An 18,049-nucleotide genomic window follows, 5' to 3' on the forward strand; every position below is an offset into this window, starting at 1 on the left:
ATGAAAATGATAAACATAATTGTACGCCTGCTAGATTGGTCCTGGTGTTGCAGACTCGAAAAAATGTCTTAACTGAATTAAGTTCATTAAACAGACTTTTCATTCTGAGTGAATTTTCTGTTCATAGCAGTACTGGTAATATTACAACTTCGCACATCCTGGAAAATTGCCAGGATGGATTTCCTAGTAAAGACTGTATGTGTGCTATTATTTGTTCTGTTTTTCTTTGTAACAGCCTGGTTAACATTAGCTTTTGCATGGCAAATGAAAGGGGGTTTATTTCCTTGTAGGTATCAAAAAAGCTTGATCAGGCCTGCAGTAAGCAGATGCTGCAAGAGTGCTTAATACATTTATTTTACTTTATTGATTTAGTGATGTTAGACTTTTTGTAATGTTAATAATGTAATGAAATGTTTATTGTCATTTTTATTGCTTATGGTATACTTTTCATGATTGTATATTTTCCTCTGGTTTTGTTCTGACACACTGCTGTATCACTTTTTTTTGCATATGATTCCTACATGAGGCGTTGTTTTCTTTTTGTAACAACAACAAATATTTGAATATTAAATAGAAACATATTTTTAAACCTTTGTTTGGTGTCTGCAAGTTGTAATGTAAAAGTATCAGGTTAAAAAAAAAATTTCAGATTATTTTCCTAATCTTTAGCAAGGAAGACCATAAACAGAAAAACAAAAGAAAGTGAAAAAAGTATGTATGTAGGTTCATGTTGTTTGTCCATTATTGAGGGCTTTAGTCTGCGAGTTTCAGCGCATTCAGCCCATCTATTCCTACACTTTAAAACCATTCAGACGTTAAAACACGCTGTACTACCAAAACACATTTGACTTGGATTACCATAGTAATGCACATTGCTTTCACTCATTTATGACATTATGTGCTTGGCAGCTGCTACACCAAATTCCACTAAAGTAATTGCCTGGGTTGCTTTTGGGGGTAGGGGTGTGTTTGTTTTGTTGATTTGAAATATCAATGTTTACCATAAAATGCTTACCCTATCTTTAGGTTTAACCTTCCTATAAAAAATATTGTAAGAGCTGACCAACGTTAAAAAAAATATCTGTACTACTGCTTTTATAATAATGATATTTTGGGTGGTATGTGTATGCCCAAATATATAATGCCCATCTTAAAGGGTCTGCATAGAAAAGTTTTGAGTTGCCCTTTTGGCATAATTTGGGATTTATGAAATTTTACATTGTATTCTGAGACTGGAACCATGGGTGTCCTTAGGACATGATATCTGGTTATTTTTGGTATCTCTAAGTTGAGAAATGAATTATTTATATTTGGGTTATCTTCAGAAAAGTGCGATGTAGCATAGAAATTTGATCAGGCTCTGATAAAAACATTGTTGTTTTCAAAAACATTCCAGCTTTTTGCTAATCCTGTTCAAATGTAGGTGCATTTTATGCAAATGTGCAGTGTATATATAGTTAATATAGAGAGAACACTGCAGAATCAGGAAGATCAGAGGACAAGCAAACATTCCAGGTATGGTAACAGTTTCATTCCTACTTTTAATGATTCAGTTAAGGTTACATTAATTAAATTAATCTTACCTTTTTGGTGCTTAAAGTGGTTTGTTTTTGATCATTTCAAAGCAAGGTACATTTTCTGTCCTTATGTGAAGTTGATGAAATCAAGTAAATCAAGAGGGAGATAAAAGATGAGTTTCCTGTGGCTGGCACTTCTCCTGGGTAAGCTTGTAAACTGTGTTTAACTTTATTTATAACTCTTAAATATTAAAAAGTTTAACTTTATATATTACTGATTCTAAAATTTTAAACAATACACTCTAAAAATTTGTTCTTTATTTTAATATATAGCATAATTTAGTTGATGTTGTAATATATTAAACACAGAGTGAAAAAACTATATTTCTTTTAAAATGATCAAAAACCTCCATAATTACTGATTGGCAAATAAATGTAGAAATTTTTACTGTGTATATTTTTGTGTGTGTCAGTGTGAGAAGTGTGTGTGTGTGTGTGTGTGTGTGTGTGTGTGTGTGTGTGTGTGTGTGTGTGTGTGTGTGTGTGTGTGTGTGTGTGTGTGTGTGTGTGTGTGTGTACGCGCCTATGCGTGGGTGTGTGCTTTTCATGACTACAAGAGATATAAAGTTAATTATGCTATGTACACTTTATATAAATCAGGCCATAATAAAATTTGTATACTTCTCTATATGCACAAAATATTTTATCTCACTCTTGATTAAGTTGACAACTTAATATTTTAAAATATACATAAATGCCCAAAAAGTGTGTTTGCTCACATATTTTTCACCAATATATTTTTTTGTATATTTTGTAATACATTTTTAAATATATATTTTTTAAAGCATTTCAATTTATATTTAGCTCTCTGAAAAAAGTATATTCATGTTGCATTAGAGCAACAACTTGTTTGCTGAAGTCCTAGGGACTGAAAAAACTCCTAGGAGAAAAAAAAATTTTTAGAGGAAAAAGTCCTTTGGAGAAAAAAACCCTCGAGAGAGAGCCAGACATAGCTGGTTCTATAGAGGATATACTATAGATACTATATTAAACAATTTTATGGGAATTAATACATTTTAAAAAATAAATGAAATACATGTAAATTAAACAGGAAGCGGTCGATGGTCGCTGGGCAGACATCGGCTGGGCATCATGTTGAAGGAATGCCAGTAGATCAGTGGTGTGATGAGCTTCACAGGAACTGGTCCTGTTAGTCTCAGTGTCCGTGAGTTCGAGTACGAGACGGAGAAAGAAAAACAATATCCTTATGTTTCCAATTATTTTTAGGCATACAGTATAAGCAGCAATTAAAATATTCAATCTAAAGTGTTTCTGGTTGCAACTTTTTATTAAAATGTTTGCTTTTATTTACAACTTCGCCATCTAATTTACTTCATTTGCGAATAACAGTAAAAGGAAACACAGCTCACGTCATACGGCAAACAGCAGGTGTCCGACTTGACGGCTCCATCTTCAACTACTCCCTTGATTGCAAGCGAGAAAACCATGCGCAAAGCCAAACTCGAATACACCTAAAGGTCAGCATTAACATTTTTCAGTGGTGCGTGAGATGGGAAATCAGCTTTGCAGTGATAGAGATCTTACATTTAAATTCAAAACAGTAACAGACCATTGGTGGTAACTTAACAGGATCCTGAAGAACACAGCATTGGAAGTGCACACTTGGGTTTTGTGTACAAATTCATTTTGTCCCAAACCCAACTAAATTTTGTCCACCCACCCAAATTTTTTACAATCACATTCGAACCAGCCCAATCTGGCAACACTGGCTATCAGGGTTCTAAATTAACTTTTTTGACATACATGTCTACTGTTTGAGACCTGACAGGGTGAGGATGTAGTTTGTCTTACCTCCCTTAAACTCTTCATCTCTCCTTTCTGCTTCTCTTTTCCTGCTTTGCACAAAACATTTCTGATGTCCATCTACAGAAGCCAATAATGATTGAGTCAAAATAAAATTATCGTTATTATTTAGAAACTTACTTCTCGTCATGTTTTCATAATTACTCACTTGCGTGGCGTCCCCTTTTGGATGCAGTTGCGCGCATCTCTCTGTTATAGTCTAAGCTCTCCTAGATTCTGGTTTAGCCGGAAAATTTAATCTCCTCTAAGCTTTGCAAACATCTCCAGATTTCCAAAACCAGATTAAAAAGGGCCCCCCAAGTTCACTCAATCACTGGAAAACCATTGAACAGAGCCGCTATTCACCGCAGTGCAGGACCCATGGCTCTGACAGTGGAAGCGCTGCACCAAGAAAACATGACCCTTCTGGTTCTGGGAAACTCCACCTCGGACATTATACATGGGTGCCTGTGGCTCATAAAACATAACCCGGAGCTCTCTTGGGTAACCGGTGAGGTGAAGAAGTGGAGTTTGCAGTGTTTATCAACCTGTTTCCCTCAACTACCCTTACAACACCATCAATCTGTTTCAGTCTGCCGGTATGTACTACTTCCATTGAAAGTCCTCACCCGAATATTTCCTCTGAAGTCCTGACTCAATACCAAGAATATGCTAATGTCTTTTGTCCCAAGAAAGCCTTCCGATAACCACCCCATCGGCCATGGGATTGCATGATTGATCTCATTTCAGGGGAAACAGTACCCAGAGGAAGGATATACCCACTGTCAATACCCGAAAAGAAAGCCATGAAGAAGTACATAAAGGAGGCTCTCGCACAAGGATACATCCGCCAATTTACGCTGCTTCCAGCTTCTTCTTTGTAGCTGAGAAAGACAGGGGCTTACAGCCCTGCATAGACTATCAAGCACTCAAATTCTGTTATCCCCTTCCCCTCATCGCAGCTGCCATAAAACAGCTTAGAGATTGTTAGATCTTTACCAAACTCAACCTGAGAAGTGCTTATAATCTAGTCAAAATCCGCCCAGGAAATTAATGGAAAACAGCTTTTGTGACCCCTACTGGCCACTACGAATATTTGGTAATGCCGTATGGCCTATTCAACGCACCGTACATCTTCCAGGACTTTATGCATCATGTTTATCGTGACATCCTCTGCCAGTTTTGTTTGTCTACATCAATGATATACTCATCTTCTCCAAATCCCTACCAGAACATATTCAGCACGTCTCAACGGTCCTCCAAAAGCTATGTAAACACAACTTCTATCTCAAAGCTGAAAATGTGAATTCCATACATCCCAAATAGCCTTGTTAGGCTACAACATCTCAGCCAACAGGATCTCCATGGACAAGGGGAAGGTGACAGCTATTCATGACTGGCCCATTCCCCGCACTATGGGCTTTGCCAATTTCTACAGACGTTCATCCAAACCCTCAGTCTCATAGTCACATCCCTCATCGCTCCTCCGAGGTAAACCAAAGTCCCTGTTCTGTAACCCCTTGCTATGAAGTCCTTTGAAGATCTGAAAGAAACCTTTACACAAGCCCTGGTTCTTATTCATCCTGATCCACAACTCCCATTTACAGTTGAACTAGATGCCTCCACTACAGGTCTTGGTGCCATTCTGTCACAACATCACAGCAAGATCTATGTACTCCATCCATGGGCCTTTTCCCACAAGTTCACCCCAACAGAGGTCAATTATGACATTGGAAATCTAAAATTAAAAAACTCCTTGCCATCAAACTACTGTAGTGATTTTGACATCGGCACCAATTAATTTAGTGATTTTCACACGTGCAACAATTGGGTAGTATTTCATACACAGGACACTGGAGGTTTCATTGGAGGTGTGTGCGTGTGTGTGTGTGTGTGTGTGTGTGTGTCAGATGACCCCTTCCTCCTCTACTTCGGGGCACAAGCTAAAGAATTTCAAGTTAACAATAAGAATTATCTAAATAGATCATTAAACAAATAAGAAAATATGTAAGTTGGAGAAAGTTTGTCATCTGACTTATCTGAAGGATTTTATGAGGTTCTGACTAGCTTGTAGAACCCTTTAACTGTAATATCAACACAAGGAAGACACAGTGGTAATAAAATTGAATTTATTAAGAAAAGATAAACAAGAAAACTAAAAACACTACTAAATGTTTCTCTTTTCAGGAGGACTCAGAGCGAGGAATGAACTTTTATAACATTTTAGATAAGGAGGAGTTTGCATTTCATTTTCATTTATTTGTTTATTTGACAGGGACAGTGCATGGCACTCAGCCATACCAGAATTAGCTACAAGCTAAATTTAATCTGGAGTCCCTGAACAAGAAACAGTGACATACAATTTATCCAACAAACACACATAAATATACCATAAAACATTATCACACAAGTAACCTCCCAGATAACAAAATTTCACATTCTTAAAATCAATAAAACAAAACAACAGATCAGATAAAGTACAATATTAATAACATAACAATAGAATGTTAGGATACAACAAACAGTTTATGATTAATGGGTACATGATTGTATAGATTTTTGCCATAATTTTATTTTATATTTAAAACAAGTAAATGTACTGATGTCCCTAATCTCATTTGGGACTAAGTTCCAGTGCTTAGAGGCTCTGATAGAGAAGGCTGATCTGCCAAACTCAGTACGCCTGCGCTGTACGGCACAGTGACCTCTACGGATTGCCCTGGTTGTTTTTCTACTATCTGATAAAAATAATATGAACTCCTCTAATGGGGACGCAGCCCCCTTATTAATTACTCTGTACACGAAGCAAACATTGGCAAAGTGCATTAAATTTTCAAAAGTCAAGAGTTTGTGCTTTTGAATAATATTACAATAGTGATAACCTAATGGCTTTTTATCCATTACTTTAAGGGTTTGTTTATATAACGTTGGTAATGGAGCAAGTATTGTTTTATGGTTTGTGACCAACTTGTAATACAGTATGTAAAATGTGAGAAAATCATTGAGTGCATATACAATTTAGCAGCATCTAGAGGTAACTGATTACGAATGTGTCTAAAATTTCTTAAATAGAATTTTGACGGTATTACAAACCTGCTTTATATGTTTCTTAAAAGACAACTGTGAATCAAGGATAACCCCCAGATATTTAACATTTGTCAGAGTCTGGATTTTTTCCCCATTTACAAAAACATCTGGCTGATTTTCATTTTTCCTTATATAAAAATACATGCACGCACTTTTACTGACATTTTGTGTCATGCAAGACTCAGAGAGCCAGGTGGCAATTTTTGCCATTGCTGCTGTTAATTTAGTTCCCACTTCATATCTGTCTCTTCCATGAGCCAGAATGACCGTGTCATTTGCATACATTTGGATTTCAACTTCTGGACAGACTAGTGGTAGGTCGTTAACATACAGACTGAATAACAAAGGGCCTAAAACTGAGCCTTGCAGGACACCAACAGAACAGTTACTAAATGATGACATTATATTCCCAACTATGGTGCTTTGTCTTCTCATAGTGAGATAAGACTCCATCCATTTCATCGCATCATCAGAAAAATTAAAATTTGACAACTTAGAGAGAAGAACATTGTGATTTACTGTGTCAAAAGCTTTTTTTAAAATCCAGAAAAACAGCTCCTACAGCACTCCCACTGTCTAGTTTTGATTAGATTTTTTTCAACAAAATAGCAGGTAGCCATTTCAGTGGAATATTTTTTCCTAAAACCACATTGCAATGGATAAAGTGTTTGTCCAGAATTTAAAAAGTCAGTTAACTGCTCAGTTACCATTTTTCCTGCAATCTTTGATGCCATCGACAAAATGCTGATGGGTCTATAATTAGCTACATCAGTAGGTTCCCCTGCCTTGAAAATCGGAACTAACACTGCATTTTTCCAAGCAGTTGGAAAATTTGATTGCTTTATCGATAAATTAACTAAATGTGTAATGGGGGCGCTGAGGGAGTGACCATTGTTCTTAACAAATTTTGAATCTCACTTGAATATGGAAAGGCGCTATATAAAAATGTATGAATATGGAAAGGCGCTATATAAATAAAAATTATTATTATTATTATTATTGTCTCCTCGTTGCCCGATCTGTTGCCAGGTTGAACCACCTGATTGCATGCTTGGTGACCTCTGCATCCGTGGCTGACTGTGTCACAGTGTTTTTTCTCACAGCACCTGTAATCAAACAGACAGATGTTTATGTTTATGGTTTGTAGCATCCAAAGCCAAGTATGCTTACACAATACAATATATGAGAGAGATATTAAGGAGATTAAATGTAAAAAGAAACATGAATTACAAAGTAAACAGGGTTGTGGTGGTTTAAATAAGAGATGCTTTTATCCATAGCGACTTAGCATTCACGCTATGTAGCAGTAAAGACCTTAGTGTAATGTTAACCATTTCAAAATCAACACTAATTTAAAATACAACTCATGTTAATTTACATCCCAAACAAAACCGCAATCCATCAGTGTGTATTATTCTTATCGCAATTCTTATTGCAATAATAACATGTTTTGAATTATTATTATTATTATTATTATGGAGATGCAAGACAGATGAACACGAGCAAGGCTATCACAACCACCAGGCAGCCAATAAGTTTGTGTGCGTTTACTTTAATAACATGATGGGCCTGTTGCCTACACCTGGGGTGCTTTCTCTTGACTTGACAATCCACTGTGAATCCTAAACTTCGACCGTAGTTGCGTTTTTACGCACAAGTGCAGGTACGCCACTGTTTTGCCCATGAGTGTGCCGGAAGTTGTTATCTCAACTTTCTAGAAGTGCACCTACGGTCAACATCGTTTACAGTGCCAGCGACAAACTGAAGGAATCAAAAGGAGGGAACCTCACACCAGAGGGGATCCCACAGCAATTTTGAAGATTTACTGCTTGTCAGAAAGGTAGGCTTTTTTATTATTATCATTATTGCACTGTTTGATAGTTAAAAGACATATTTTTAGTAGCCTATTTTCCCTAGTAAATAAGTGACCGTGTCAGGTTTTGACTGACGCGCTAACTATTGCATTGTGTTAGGCATAGGCCTACCTGATTGAAAATTTGCATATGCAAAGTAGCCATCAGCTGCACAGGTAGTCATGGTCATACTATATTTGATTTTGAGTTACTAAAAAGGTAATGCTTTTTGGTTACGCGTTCAGTTGCAAGTAATTTATAAGGAAGTGGTTAGTTAATGAACTAATAATTTACAAAACATTCATAAATGAATAGCAAGTGATATACTAACATTTGAGGTATGTTTTGTAAATTCCGTGATTAGTTAATGAGTAACTAATCATTTACAAAACATGAAAATGTGTTTCATCAATTTTTAATAAAAATATTTTTGTAAGTATTTAGCAATTGGAAGGTGCAGAAGTTTTGTAAATGCTTTTAACAAGGACAGATAACTGAACGTATGTAATTTTACTTTGAATTCTATACTTACTGAAAAGCAAGGTCTTCGTTGCCATTCTACTGAAGGGCTTTTTGTTATTAACACCCTTCCAGTTAATCTGATGAGACACCTCATCTGTGAAGAGCCTGCCCAGGATGTTCCAGGTCACCCTCTTCACATCCTGCCATTCAATGGTGGCCAAAGAAGAAATCTAAAAGGCAAAGACATCTTTTTAAATAGACAGCAAGGTAAAAATACAACCTCATGGACCTGTGGAACCTGTACACACAATGTCAAACCAGGGAGATTGTCCCTCACTGACAAAATCTCAACACTGCTTCAATAGAATATCATCATTGACAATCAGTAACCCTAATTGCACCATTCATATTAAATAAGCGAACTCACCACTTTCTGTCGAGCTGGGCCATTTGACGGTTCCTTCAAAAACATTTCAAATCCCTCCACTGACTCCAATTGTTCCAGGGGAAACTGAACATTGTCAGGCATCTCAACATCTGGCCCCGGGGTGCTGTTCAGTCTGCTGCTGAGGTAGTTCACCTTTGCCACAAGTTGGTCTTGCTGCTGTTTAATTGTTTCCAGCAAGCTAAGGATGTATAATGTGTGTAAGTGTATAAAATATATCAGGTTTCAGTGTTTATCCTCATTACTCATAATACGGACATTAGTTAATGACAAAAGTTATTGACAAAGTTTTAAGAAAATATGTGATGATTGTGGGAATTTTTCCCTAAATCTGTGGCACAAAATGACCTTTCAGTGTTTGTCAGTTATTACTCACCAGAGCAGGGAATGGTATCGTTCATTCTTCCCCTCGCCATGTTGGTCTGTAGGTCATGCTCGAACAGGGCTCCTCTGTTAATACAGATGGGGCTACTGTATTCAATATTATTTTGGAGAACAGTGTTTACCTAGACAGTAGGGAGAAAGTACTGTGCTGCCTTGCACTCGGCGAGATGGTGGTGCTGGAGGAATATATACAAGGAGAGGGGAATAACTTTAGCACTAAGAATGTTAACCATATCTCTGATATTAATATTATGATGTTATTTCGATGGTAAGAGATCATTCCTTACTCTGCCAGTGCAATTGGCTTGGGCCTAAGGCTTAAGCTGATATACCAGTCAAGCTGGAAGGTCATGGCATCCTCAGAGATGCAGAGTCACTATTTTCTGGCTCTTCTTCACTCTCATCAGAGTCCCCCAAATAATGGCTGTTAAGTAACCAGTATGGTTATTAGTGGAGGAGGGGTATGGCCACGAAACCATCCCTGTATGGCAAGGCAACACATTTCTTTTGCAGCGCTGACACCTCAACTGACTTCAGCTTTTCAGATGAATCATTTACAACAAATATGTTCATTCTGTCAAAGTTAAAGGGGTAGGTATAGAATGAGACTGCTTGGAAAATTCAGTGTAAATAGTGTACAGACCATTATCATTTTGGACAATGTTTTTGATAAGGCAGACTTTATCCCCCACCAGAAATATGTTGCCCTCTGTTGTACATTTGATGGTCCACCTTTCACCTTGCATTTTCACCATATTGCGCATTAACTCCCATGCCAACAACAATTGGGCCCGCAGAATGCTGCTTTTTCAGTGCAATGTCTACATCAGCATCCAATTTGGTAGCTGTAACCTCCGAAAGGCGCCGAATGAGTTGAGCTAAAGGGATCTCAGGTTTTTTTATTCTCCCGAGGTGGTTCTCATATGGGAACACTGAAAAAGAGTCCAGACAGCCATGCCTCTTTACCTCGTCTGCTAGGTGGACCAGACAGTGGACATTGTACACAATCTGGTCTGTCCCATAAAGCTCACCAAAATGGTTTACAAAAGATTTCAGCAGAGATTTTTAGTACATGTTCCGGTCCAGAAATCCCGCCAACACCACAGGTCCAGTGTACAGTAAGAACTGTCAGAATTCAGTTGCCTTTCAACCGTCCGATTCTCTAAGCGACCGTGGTCTCCTGGCAAACTCAATTGGCACGTAGGGCCTCATTGACTGGAGTTTGTCTGACATTCTGTCTACTATTAATGTCGGCAGTCTTACTGTTAATGGCCCCCGGAGCCAGGTCTGGAGCAGTTTCCTTACGATGCCCAAACAGACTAGATGCATATAATCCAAGGGAAACTGCGATACCATGCCAACTTTAACATTTTTAAATGGATGTGGCCCTTCATGGTGGTGTAGTTCATCAGCCATCAGGTTGAATGAGATGTCAGTTCTCTGGGGGTGCTCTGATCCAGGGAATGTCATACGGCAGTTCTGGTATTGCCCTGGGTGTAGGCACTTATCGCACCCATGGTAAGCATTATGGCCCTTTGTTTTTTCACAAAGGCCTGTGCAGGGGCATCACAGATTACCTTGTGAAGCTTTATTTTAATTTTCTTATCTCCAAAGCAAAACCCAGCCTCTAGCTCCTGTAGTTCATTGACAAAATCAGATAGGAATTCTGTGGCCGAATTAGTTTTTTTTGTCACAGTGTCTGGTTGGTGTTCCCTGGGTGTCCACTAGAGGTCTCTTCCCCACACTCTTATATTCTCTAAGAACTACATTTCTCATCATCCTGTCTGTCATCATTGATCATTGCACTCAGCTGCTCCCACTCACCTTGTTAGTGTTTGAGTATTTAAACTCTGTCTGTTCAGTTAATGTTATGGAGTCCTTGTTTCATGTCACCCTGTCTTTTGGAGTTCTGTTCTTGTTTTGTTTCTTGTATTGTCTTGATTGTTTGTGTATGGATTATTTACCATGTATGACCTTTTGCCTGGCTGGATTATGATCACGGATTACCCTAATAAACTGCACTTGGATCTTACCTATTTTGTGTGTGTGCGTATCATGACAGAAGGACTCCATCATGCATAGATCCAGCGGATTGGGTATTCGTATCAGTCCCCCCTCCACTGAGAAAGAGAGGAGGGGAAGAGTGAGTAATTTAAGGGCCCTGCATCAGCATGGCCAAACGGTTGGTTGTTTGGCTCAGTCATTTTGGACTTTGTCTCGAGGCCTGAATTATAATGATGCAGCATTGAAGAACCTTTTTAATAACTGCCTCGATGACCCTGTGCCTCGGTGGGAGATGAAGGGGCTGGAGATCCTGGATTTTTGGGGGTTCACCAGATTTTTAGAGTATCGTAGCCAGTGGCTTACAACGGCCACACCTGCGTCCAGACAAGATGGCTGCTGCCACACCCAAGCCACTTCACAAGATGGCTGCCACACCCAAGCCTGTTCACAAGATGGCTGCCATTCCTGCACCTGTCCGGTGCCAGGCTTACTTCTGATCCTAAAACGGCCATTCCAGAACCCATCACATCAGTTAGACCAGGACGAGGTTCTAGGTTGGCTATCAGAAGGAAACCCATTTCTAAGAAGTCTTCCAGGATGGCCACCGCCATGCCTGCACCTGTTTTTGAGATAGCCGCCGTCATACCCGCACCTGTTCTTAAGAGAGCCATCGTCATGCCTGCATTTATTTTCAGAAGAGCCATCGTCAGGTCTACACCAGTTTTCAAGATGGCTGCCGCCAAGCCGGCATCTGTTCCCAAGATGGCTGTCTCTAGGTCTGCACCAGTTTTTAAGATTGCAGTGGTTATACCTGCCCCTGTTTTCCAGATAGCTGCGGTCTTACAGTGACTTGTTCTCGAGAGAGCCATCATCACGCACCTGTTCTCAGGATGGCACCAGAGTTATGTTCTTTGGAATCTGTGTTTCCTGTATTAACCATGGTCATGTGGTGTGTGTGGTCTACTGTCTGCTCTTCTGTTCAGCAAGATGTCTCTCAAGTCAATGAACTTGAGTCTCCTGCACTTCCCGTCATGACTGAAGGGTCCGAACCCGAGTCCTCTGCACTTCCAGCTCCCTGAACTCTCTGCTAGGCCCAAGATGGCCACTCCCGTGCTCCCTAAACTCTCTGCCACTACTAACCTGGCCCAGAGGGCCCCTTTCTGCTCTCTCCCTCAGCCTAGGTTTCTGTTGCCGCTGGCACCACCATGGGTCTTAACTTTGCTCTGGTCTTTGGTTCCTGCTCTGCCAGCCCCACACTGGCCTCCTGCACTGCCGGTCCCGCCCTGGCCTCCTGCTCTGCCGGTGCCGACCTGGTTTCCTAGTCCCTGGCCTCTTCATGGTCCTGGCCCTTAGTCCCTTGATCCTTTACCAGTCCACCTCCCTCCTGAACTCTTGTTTTTTTGCTCCATAGGAGCGTCTGGTATCTGCTCTGTAGAGGGGGGTAATGTCCCAGTGTCTGGTTGGTGTTCCCTGGGTGTCCACTAGAGGTCTCTTCCCCACACTGTTACATTATCTAAGAACTACATTTCCCATCATCCTGTCTGTCATCATTGATCATTGCACTCAGCTGCTCCCACTTACCTTGTTAGTGTATTTAAACTTTGTTCAGTTAATATTATGGAGTCCGTGTTTCATGTCACCCTGCCGTTTGGAGTTCTTGTCCTGTTCTTGTTTTGTTTCTTGTCTTAATTGTTTGTATATGGATTGTTTACCGTGTATGACCTTTTGCCTGGCTGTATTATGATCACGGATTACCCTAATAAACTGCACTTGGATCTTACCTCTTTTGTGTGTGTGCGTATCATGACATTTTTTGGTTCACAGTACACCCCAATGACCACAGGTTCCTTCATGGGAATGGTAACCAGTAAGCCAAGGATGGGCCACAGATGTACAGTTGAACTTTTAAATAAAGGTAGACCATCTATATTAATCTGCAGCCCCAGTGTCATGCCCTCTGCCAGTGTTTTGGCATATTTGCTTATAGCGGCCTTCAAGGAGGAAAGAATGCCAAAGTTATGGTAGTTCCCACCAGCCTTCTCCTAAGAAGCATATTCTGTTTTTGCCTTGAGAAGGGTCCTACCATCCTTTGGCAGATTGGAATATGTTATATGAAGTATACTCAACAGTGCATTCAGTGCAATGAGAGAAATGCCAAAACTCACTGCCCAGTTGGCAATGTTATCGGAAAGTGATGTTAAGTCATAATCATTTTCCGAATCTGAACCTGATGTTCCATTCCGATTAAAATACACATCATCAAAATCTGCCTCTAATTCCATGTCCTCTTCAGTAAAAACTTGCACCTATGGCATTGATATGATATGATATGAGATATGATCATTGAATATCACATTTATTTTCTGTTAATTGTTATTTTTGATTCTCAAGTATGTTTCTTTTTATTGTAATTTAATTGTGGGTCTCTTATTTTTACATATGTTTTTCTATTAAATTGTTTTCTCATTTCTATGTAAAGCACATTAGATTAGATTAGATTCTTTATTGTCCCCAGAGGGATAATTGTTTTCATTGAATTGTTTTTTACATTGAATTTCCTCTGTGAATAAAATGTGTTATACAAATAAACTTGCCTTGCCCTGCTTTACACAGTACTCCTGATTTCTCTCTTACTAGCCTGCATTACAATGGGAATCTGAAAATGTTCTGCCAAAATAACCAAATATTTTTCCTGCACTGATCAAACTGTTCAAGGGTTAGATTCTGAATAAAGTACAGTAAATTAAATGCCATGTCTGCCTTAATAGCGGGTAAAGCCACGCATACACAAACCAACCGCACCAACTAAATCCTATCAAACAAAAACAACCCACTGGCCTAACACCACAATGCACTGACGCACAATTTTTAATAACTCCAGGAGATATTATTTAGATCCCAAACTAGCCCTCATATAATATTACGTACCAAGTTGTAAGGAAGGGGTATGACGCAATATTGATTAAAAATATTTTTTTTTCTCAGACAATAAAACAGATAGTGGTGCTATGCAAAAATCTGGTGGTTTATTTACAGTGAAATGTGTTTAGTGTACAAAGTGCAGACTATTTACAGTATTTACAGGTATCGGGAACAAAAAATAAACACACTAGGAAGGGGGAATACGAGGGACGTGAGCGATGTTAAATCAAAGAAATAAACAAAACAAGTCTCCGTACTGAAAAATCCAGCTAAGACCATCATAAGCTGGTAGCTGGTTTAAGGTGGTTTACGCTGGTCCTCCTAGCCTGAAAAAGCTGGTCATGCTGGTGGGCCAGCTTAAAAGGTGACCAAAACACAGCTAGACCAGCTTGCTACACCAGCAAACCCAGCATCCTACACAAGCAAAACCAGCTATAACCAAGCTGGAGGCCAGCTAAAACCAGCTCACCAGCTTATGCTGGTCTTAGCTGGATTTTTCAGTAGGGCTAGCTTTTGTTTAAACCTATAATCTGCCTTACCAAAACTAAGAGAGAAAATAAAGGTAGTCTTCAGCACACCCTACCTAAACTATACTCTCTAACCAAATTGACGGACAAAACATACAAGGTGTGGCACTCGCTCCTAATCTAATGTACTAATACCATAGACTGAATCCAAATGTATGTCACATGACCTTCTTAATAGTCCGCTTCTCTTCAATATACAGACAGGGAATTAACAAACCTGGGAACATTTTGTATTTACAACCCTGCACACACACACACACAGAGAGAGAGAGAGAGAGAGAGAGAGAGAGAGAGAGAGAGAGAGAGAGAGAGAGAGAGAGAGAGAGAGAGAGAGAGAGAGAGAGAGAGAAGGAAAAGTACAGAATAGTAAGAATTCCTGAATCAACCATCAGAGTCACCTTAGTAATTGAGGGGTGATAGTTCTGCATGGTCAGATGGTGTTTCTGCATGAATTTTGTGGGTCAAAGAATGTAAAGATTTGCCCTTTGTTTTGCCTACATGCATGCCATGCTGATTCTTAAGGAACTAATGGCCACCCTAGCTTATGGCTTAGAATGAGAGTTATGGGTATAAATGATCTTCTTCTCAGTTGATATTGAGGTCATCTATCCTGCTTTGTTAGAGGAGTCTGGCAGTTTTCCACAAAGCCCTATCTGATGGAACTGGGCATTTGTTTATATTAGCCCACCAAAATCCAGTCCTAATTTAGCAAACCTTTCTAAACTAACATTTATGGGCATTAAACCAATAACAGTTTTAAGGCAAAAAGCTTGTGTGTGCCTTGTGATAAAGTTCTATACTAATTCATTGAATACAGTGACATTCCTTTAAACGCATTCAAAATTATGATTACTCTCATATAAATTTATTACATCAGGATCTGCAATATTGGCAGAGGAGCAGTATTTCCCACAGTCCAGTGCCAAGACATGGGATGAAGCAAGGGACCACTGTCAGACCTGTTTCAAAGATCTGGCGACCATCACTTGTAGGAACATCCACCTCATTTTGCAGAACATCAATTCAGAATACTGGATTGGACTTCGCAGGAGATTCAATGGCTCCAAAGCATGGTCAAGATGGTCCAATGGAGATCATGTTACATATCAAAACTGGTATCCTGGCCATCCTGTACAAAATGAAGTAACATGTCCTTCAACTCCAACCAGTACCACCCCAGTGACTGATTTAACCAGTACACCAGAGAATAATTCAACCAGTACCTGCCCAGTGAATGATTCTTCAAGTACCACCCCAGTGAATAATTCAACCAGTACCACCCCAGTGAATAATTCAACCAGTACCACCCCAGTAAACATTTCTACCAGTTCCACCCCAGTGAATAATTCAACAAGTACCATCCCAGTGAATAATTCAACAAGTACCTTCCCAGTTAATGATTCAACCGGTACCACCCCATTGAATAATTCAACCAGTTCCACCCCAGTGACTGATTCAACCAGTTCCACCCCAGTGACTGATTCAACCAGTGTCATCCGAGTGACTGATTCAACCAGTACAACCTTAGTGACTGATTCAACCAGTACCATCCCAGTGAATAATTCAACCAGTACCACCCCAGTGAATAATTCAACCAGTACCACCCCAGTGAATAATTCAACCAGTACCACCCCAGTGAATAATTCAACCAGTACCACCCCAGTGAATATTTCAACCAGTACCATCCCAGTGAATAATTCAACCAGTACCATCACAGTGAATAATTCAACCAGTACCACCCCAGTGAATAATTCAACCAGTACCATCCCAGTGAATCATTTAACCAGTACCACCCCAGTGAATCATTCAACCAGTACCACCCCAGTGAATCATTCAACCAGTACCACCCCAGTAAATAATTCAACCAGTACCACCCCAATAAGCTCATCCACATCAAAAATTAGCAGCACAGAAGATCAGTGCTCCCTACTGACACAAATGCTTAATTGCCTAAATATGACATACTTTATAAATACAATTGTGACAATGGTCAGTACAACTCCTCATTCTTTATACCAGACGCTACTGCCTGTTAGCATGCCCAGTAGCACACAAAGAATATGTGATGACAATGGTGATACTATAGAGTATATAGAGGATGCCTGTGTGGCCTTGCTCAGCAATGGCATGTGGGAAGAAAGATTTTGCAATATAAATCTTTCCTACATCTGTTATGAAGGTAAGACATTCCATTGTTATTGTAACTGAAGTTTTAGTATATATTTATTTATGTGTTTATGAGAAATAAGCATGTCTGGGATAACAGAAAGTCTTTTTTAAATAATGTCATTGGGCATTATACAATCATCCTCATGTAGTTGTACAATCAATAGATTAACTGCATGATTACTTAGGAGTTCAACTTATTGCACTTACAGTATATGTCTTGCATCTGTCTGTAGAGCGTTTTATGGGGGAAATACACATTTCCAATGAGACTGAAACTGGGGTTAATCTATCCTGGAGTCAAGCACCAGGGGACATTACTCACTACAGAGTGGAGGTTACAGCGGACCAAAATGAGACTTTTAAAAAGATTTTAAATGAGACAAACCTGTCTACACAATTATTGGACCTCAAAAAAGGAACCCAATATGATGTCCAAGTGATCCCAGTGAAATGTGGCAGGGATCTCAACCCTCTGAATATTTCTTTCTTTACCAGTAAGTAGACCTGGACTTGGTGTATTTTATTGCTTAATTTTATAGGCACAAAATAATTAAAGCTGCAATTTTAAATGAAACTTTATTTCATTTAAAAATGACCAAAAATCAGTTATTGAGTAAGTAGAAAAAGATTACCTTGATTTACTATGGCCTATAATAATGATTTATAATTTTATCCAAAGCGACTCATAAATGAGGTAAACAATGGAAGCAATCACACCAACAAAAGGGCATCAATGCAAAACGGGTTAACCTAATGCATTAGCCGAAGCTGAGTTTTTTAAAGAGTTTAAAATTACAGAATAGGAGAAACAGTAAG

At 39.2% G+C, this 18,049-nt stretch overlaps 1 protein-coding gene across 1 annotated transcript; it reads left to right on the forward strand.

The window, feature by feature from the left end:
* The first annotated feature begins 1,623 nt into the window (after positions 1–1,623).
* LOC129422942 (uncharacterized) lies at positions 1,624–17,735 on the forward strand. Its single transcript, XM_073854615.1, has 3 exons — positions 1,624–1,721; positions 15,942–17,243; positions 17,467–17,735. Exons 1-3 carry the CDS (start codon positions 1,691–1,693, stop codon positions 17,733–17,735), a joined length of 1,602 nt encoding a protein of 533 aa, XP_073710716.1. The 5' UTR covers positions 1,624–1,690.
* The last annotated feature ends 314 nt before the right edge of the window (positions 17,736–18,049 follow it).

The sequence above is a fragment of the Misgurnus anguillicaudatus genome, chromosome 16 (assembly GCF_027580225.2).
Source record: "Misgurnus anguillicaudatus chromosome 16, ASM2758022v2, whole genome shotgun sequence".
Classification (NCBI taxonomy): Eukaryota; Metazoa; Chordata; class Actinopteri; order Cypriniformes; family Cobitidae; genus Misgurnus; species Misgurnus anguillicaudatus.

Bases quoted from the DNA above. Each gene is read 5' to 3' on its own strand.
- LOC129422942 (XM_073854615.1), top strand. From the start codon at position 1,691: ATGAGTTTCCTGTGGCTGGCACTTCTCCTGG. The intron at 1,722-15,941 runs GTAAGCTTGTAA...TTATTACATCAG, and splicing joins GTGGCTGGCACTTCTCCTGG to GATCTGCAATATTGGCAGAG. The intron at 17,244-17,466 runs GTAAGACATTCC...ATCTGTCTGTAG, and splicing joins TTCCTACATCTGTTATGAAG to AGCGTTTTATGGGGGAAATA.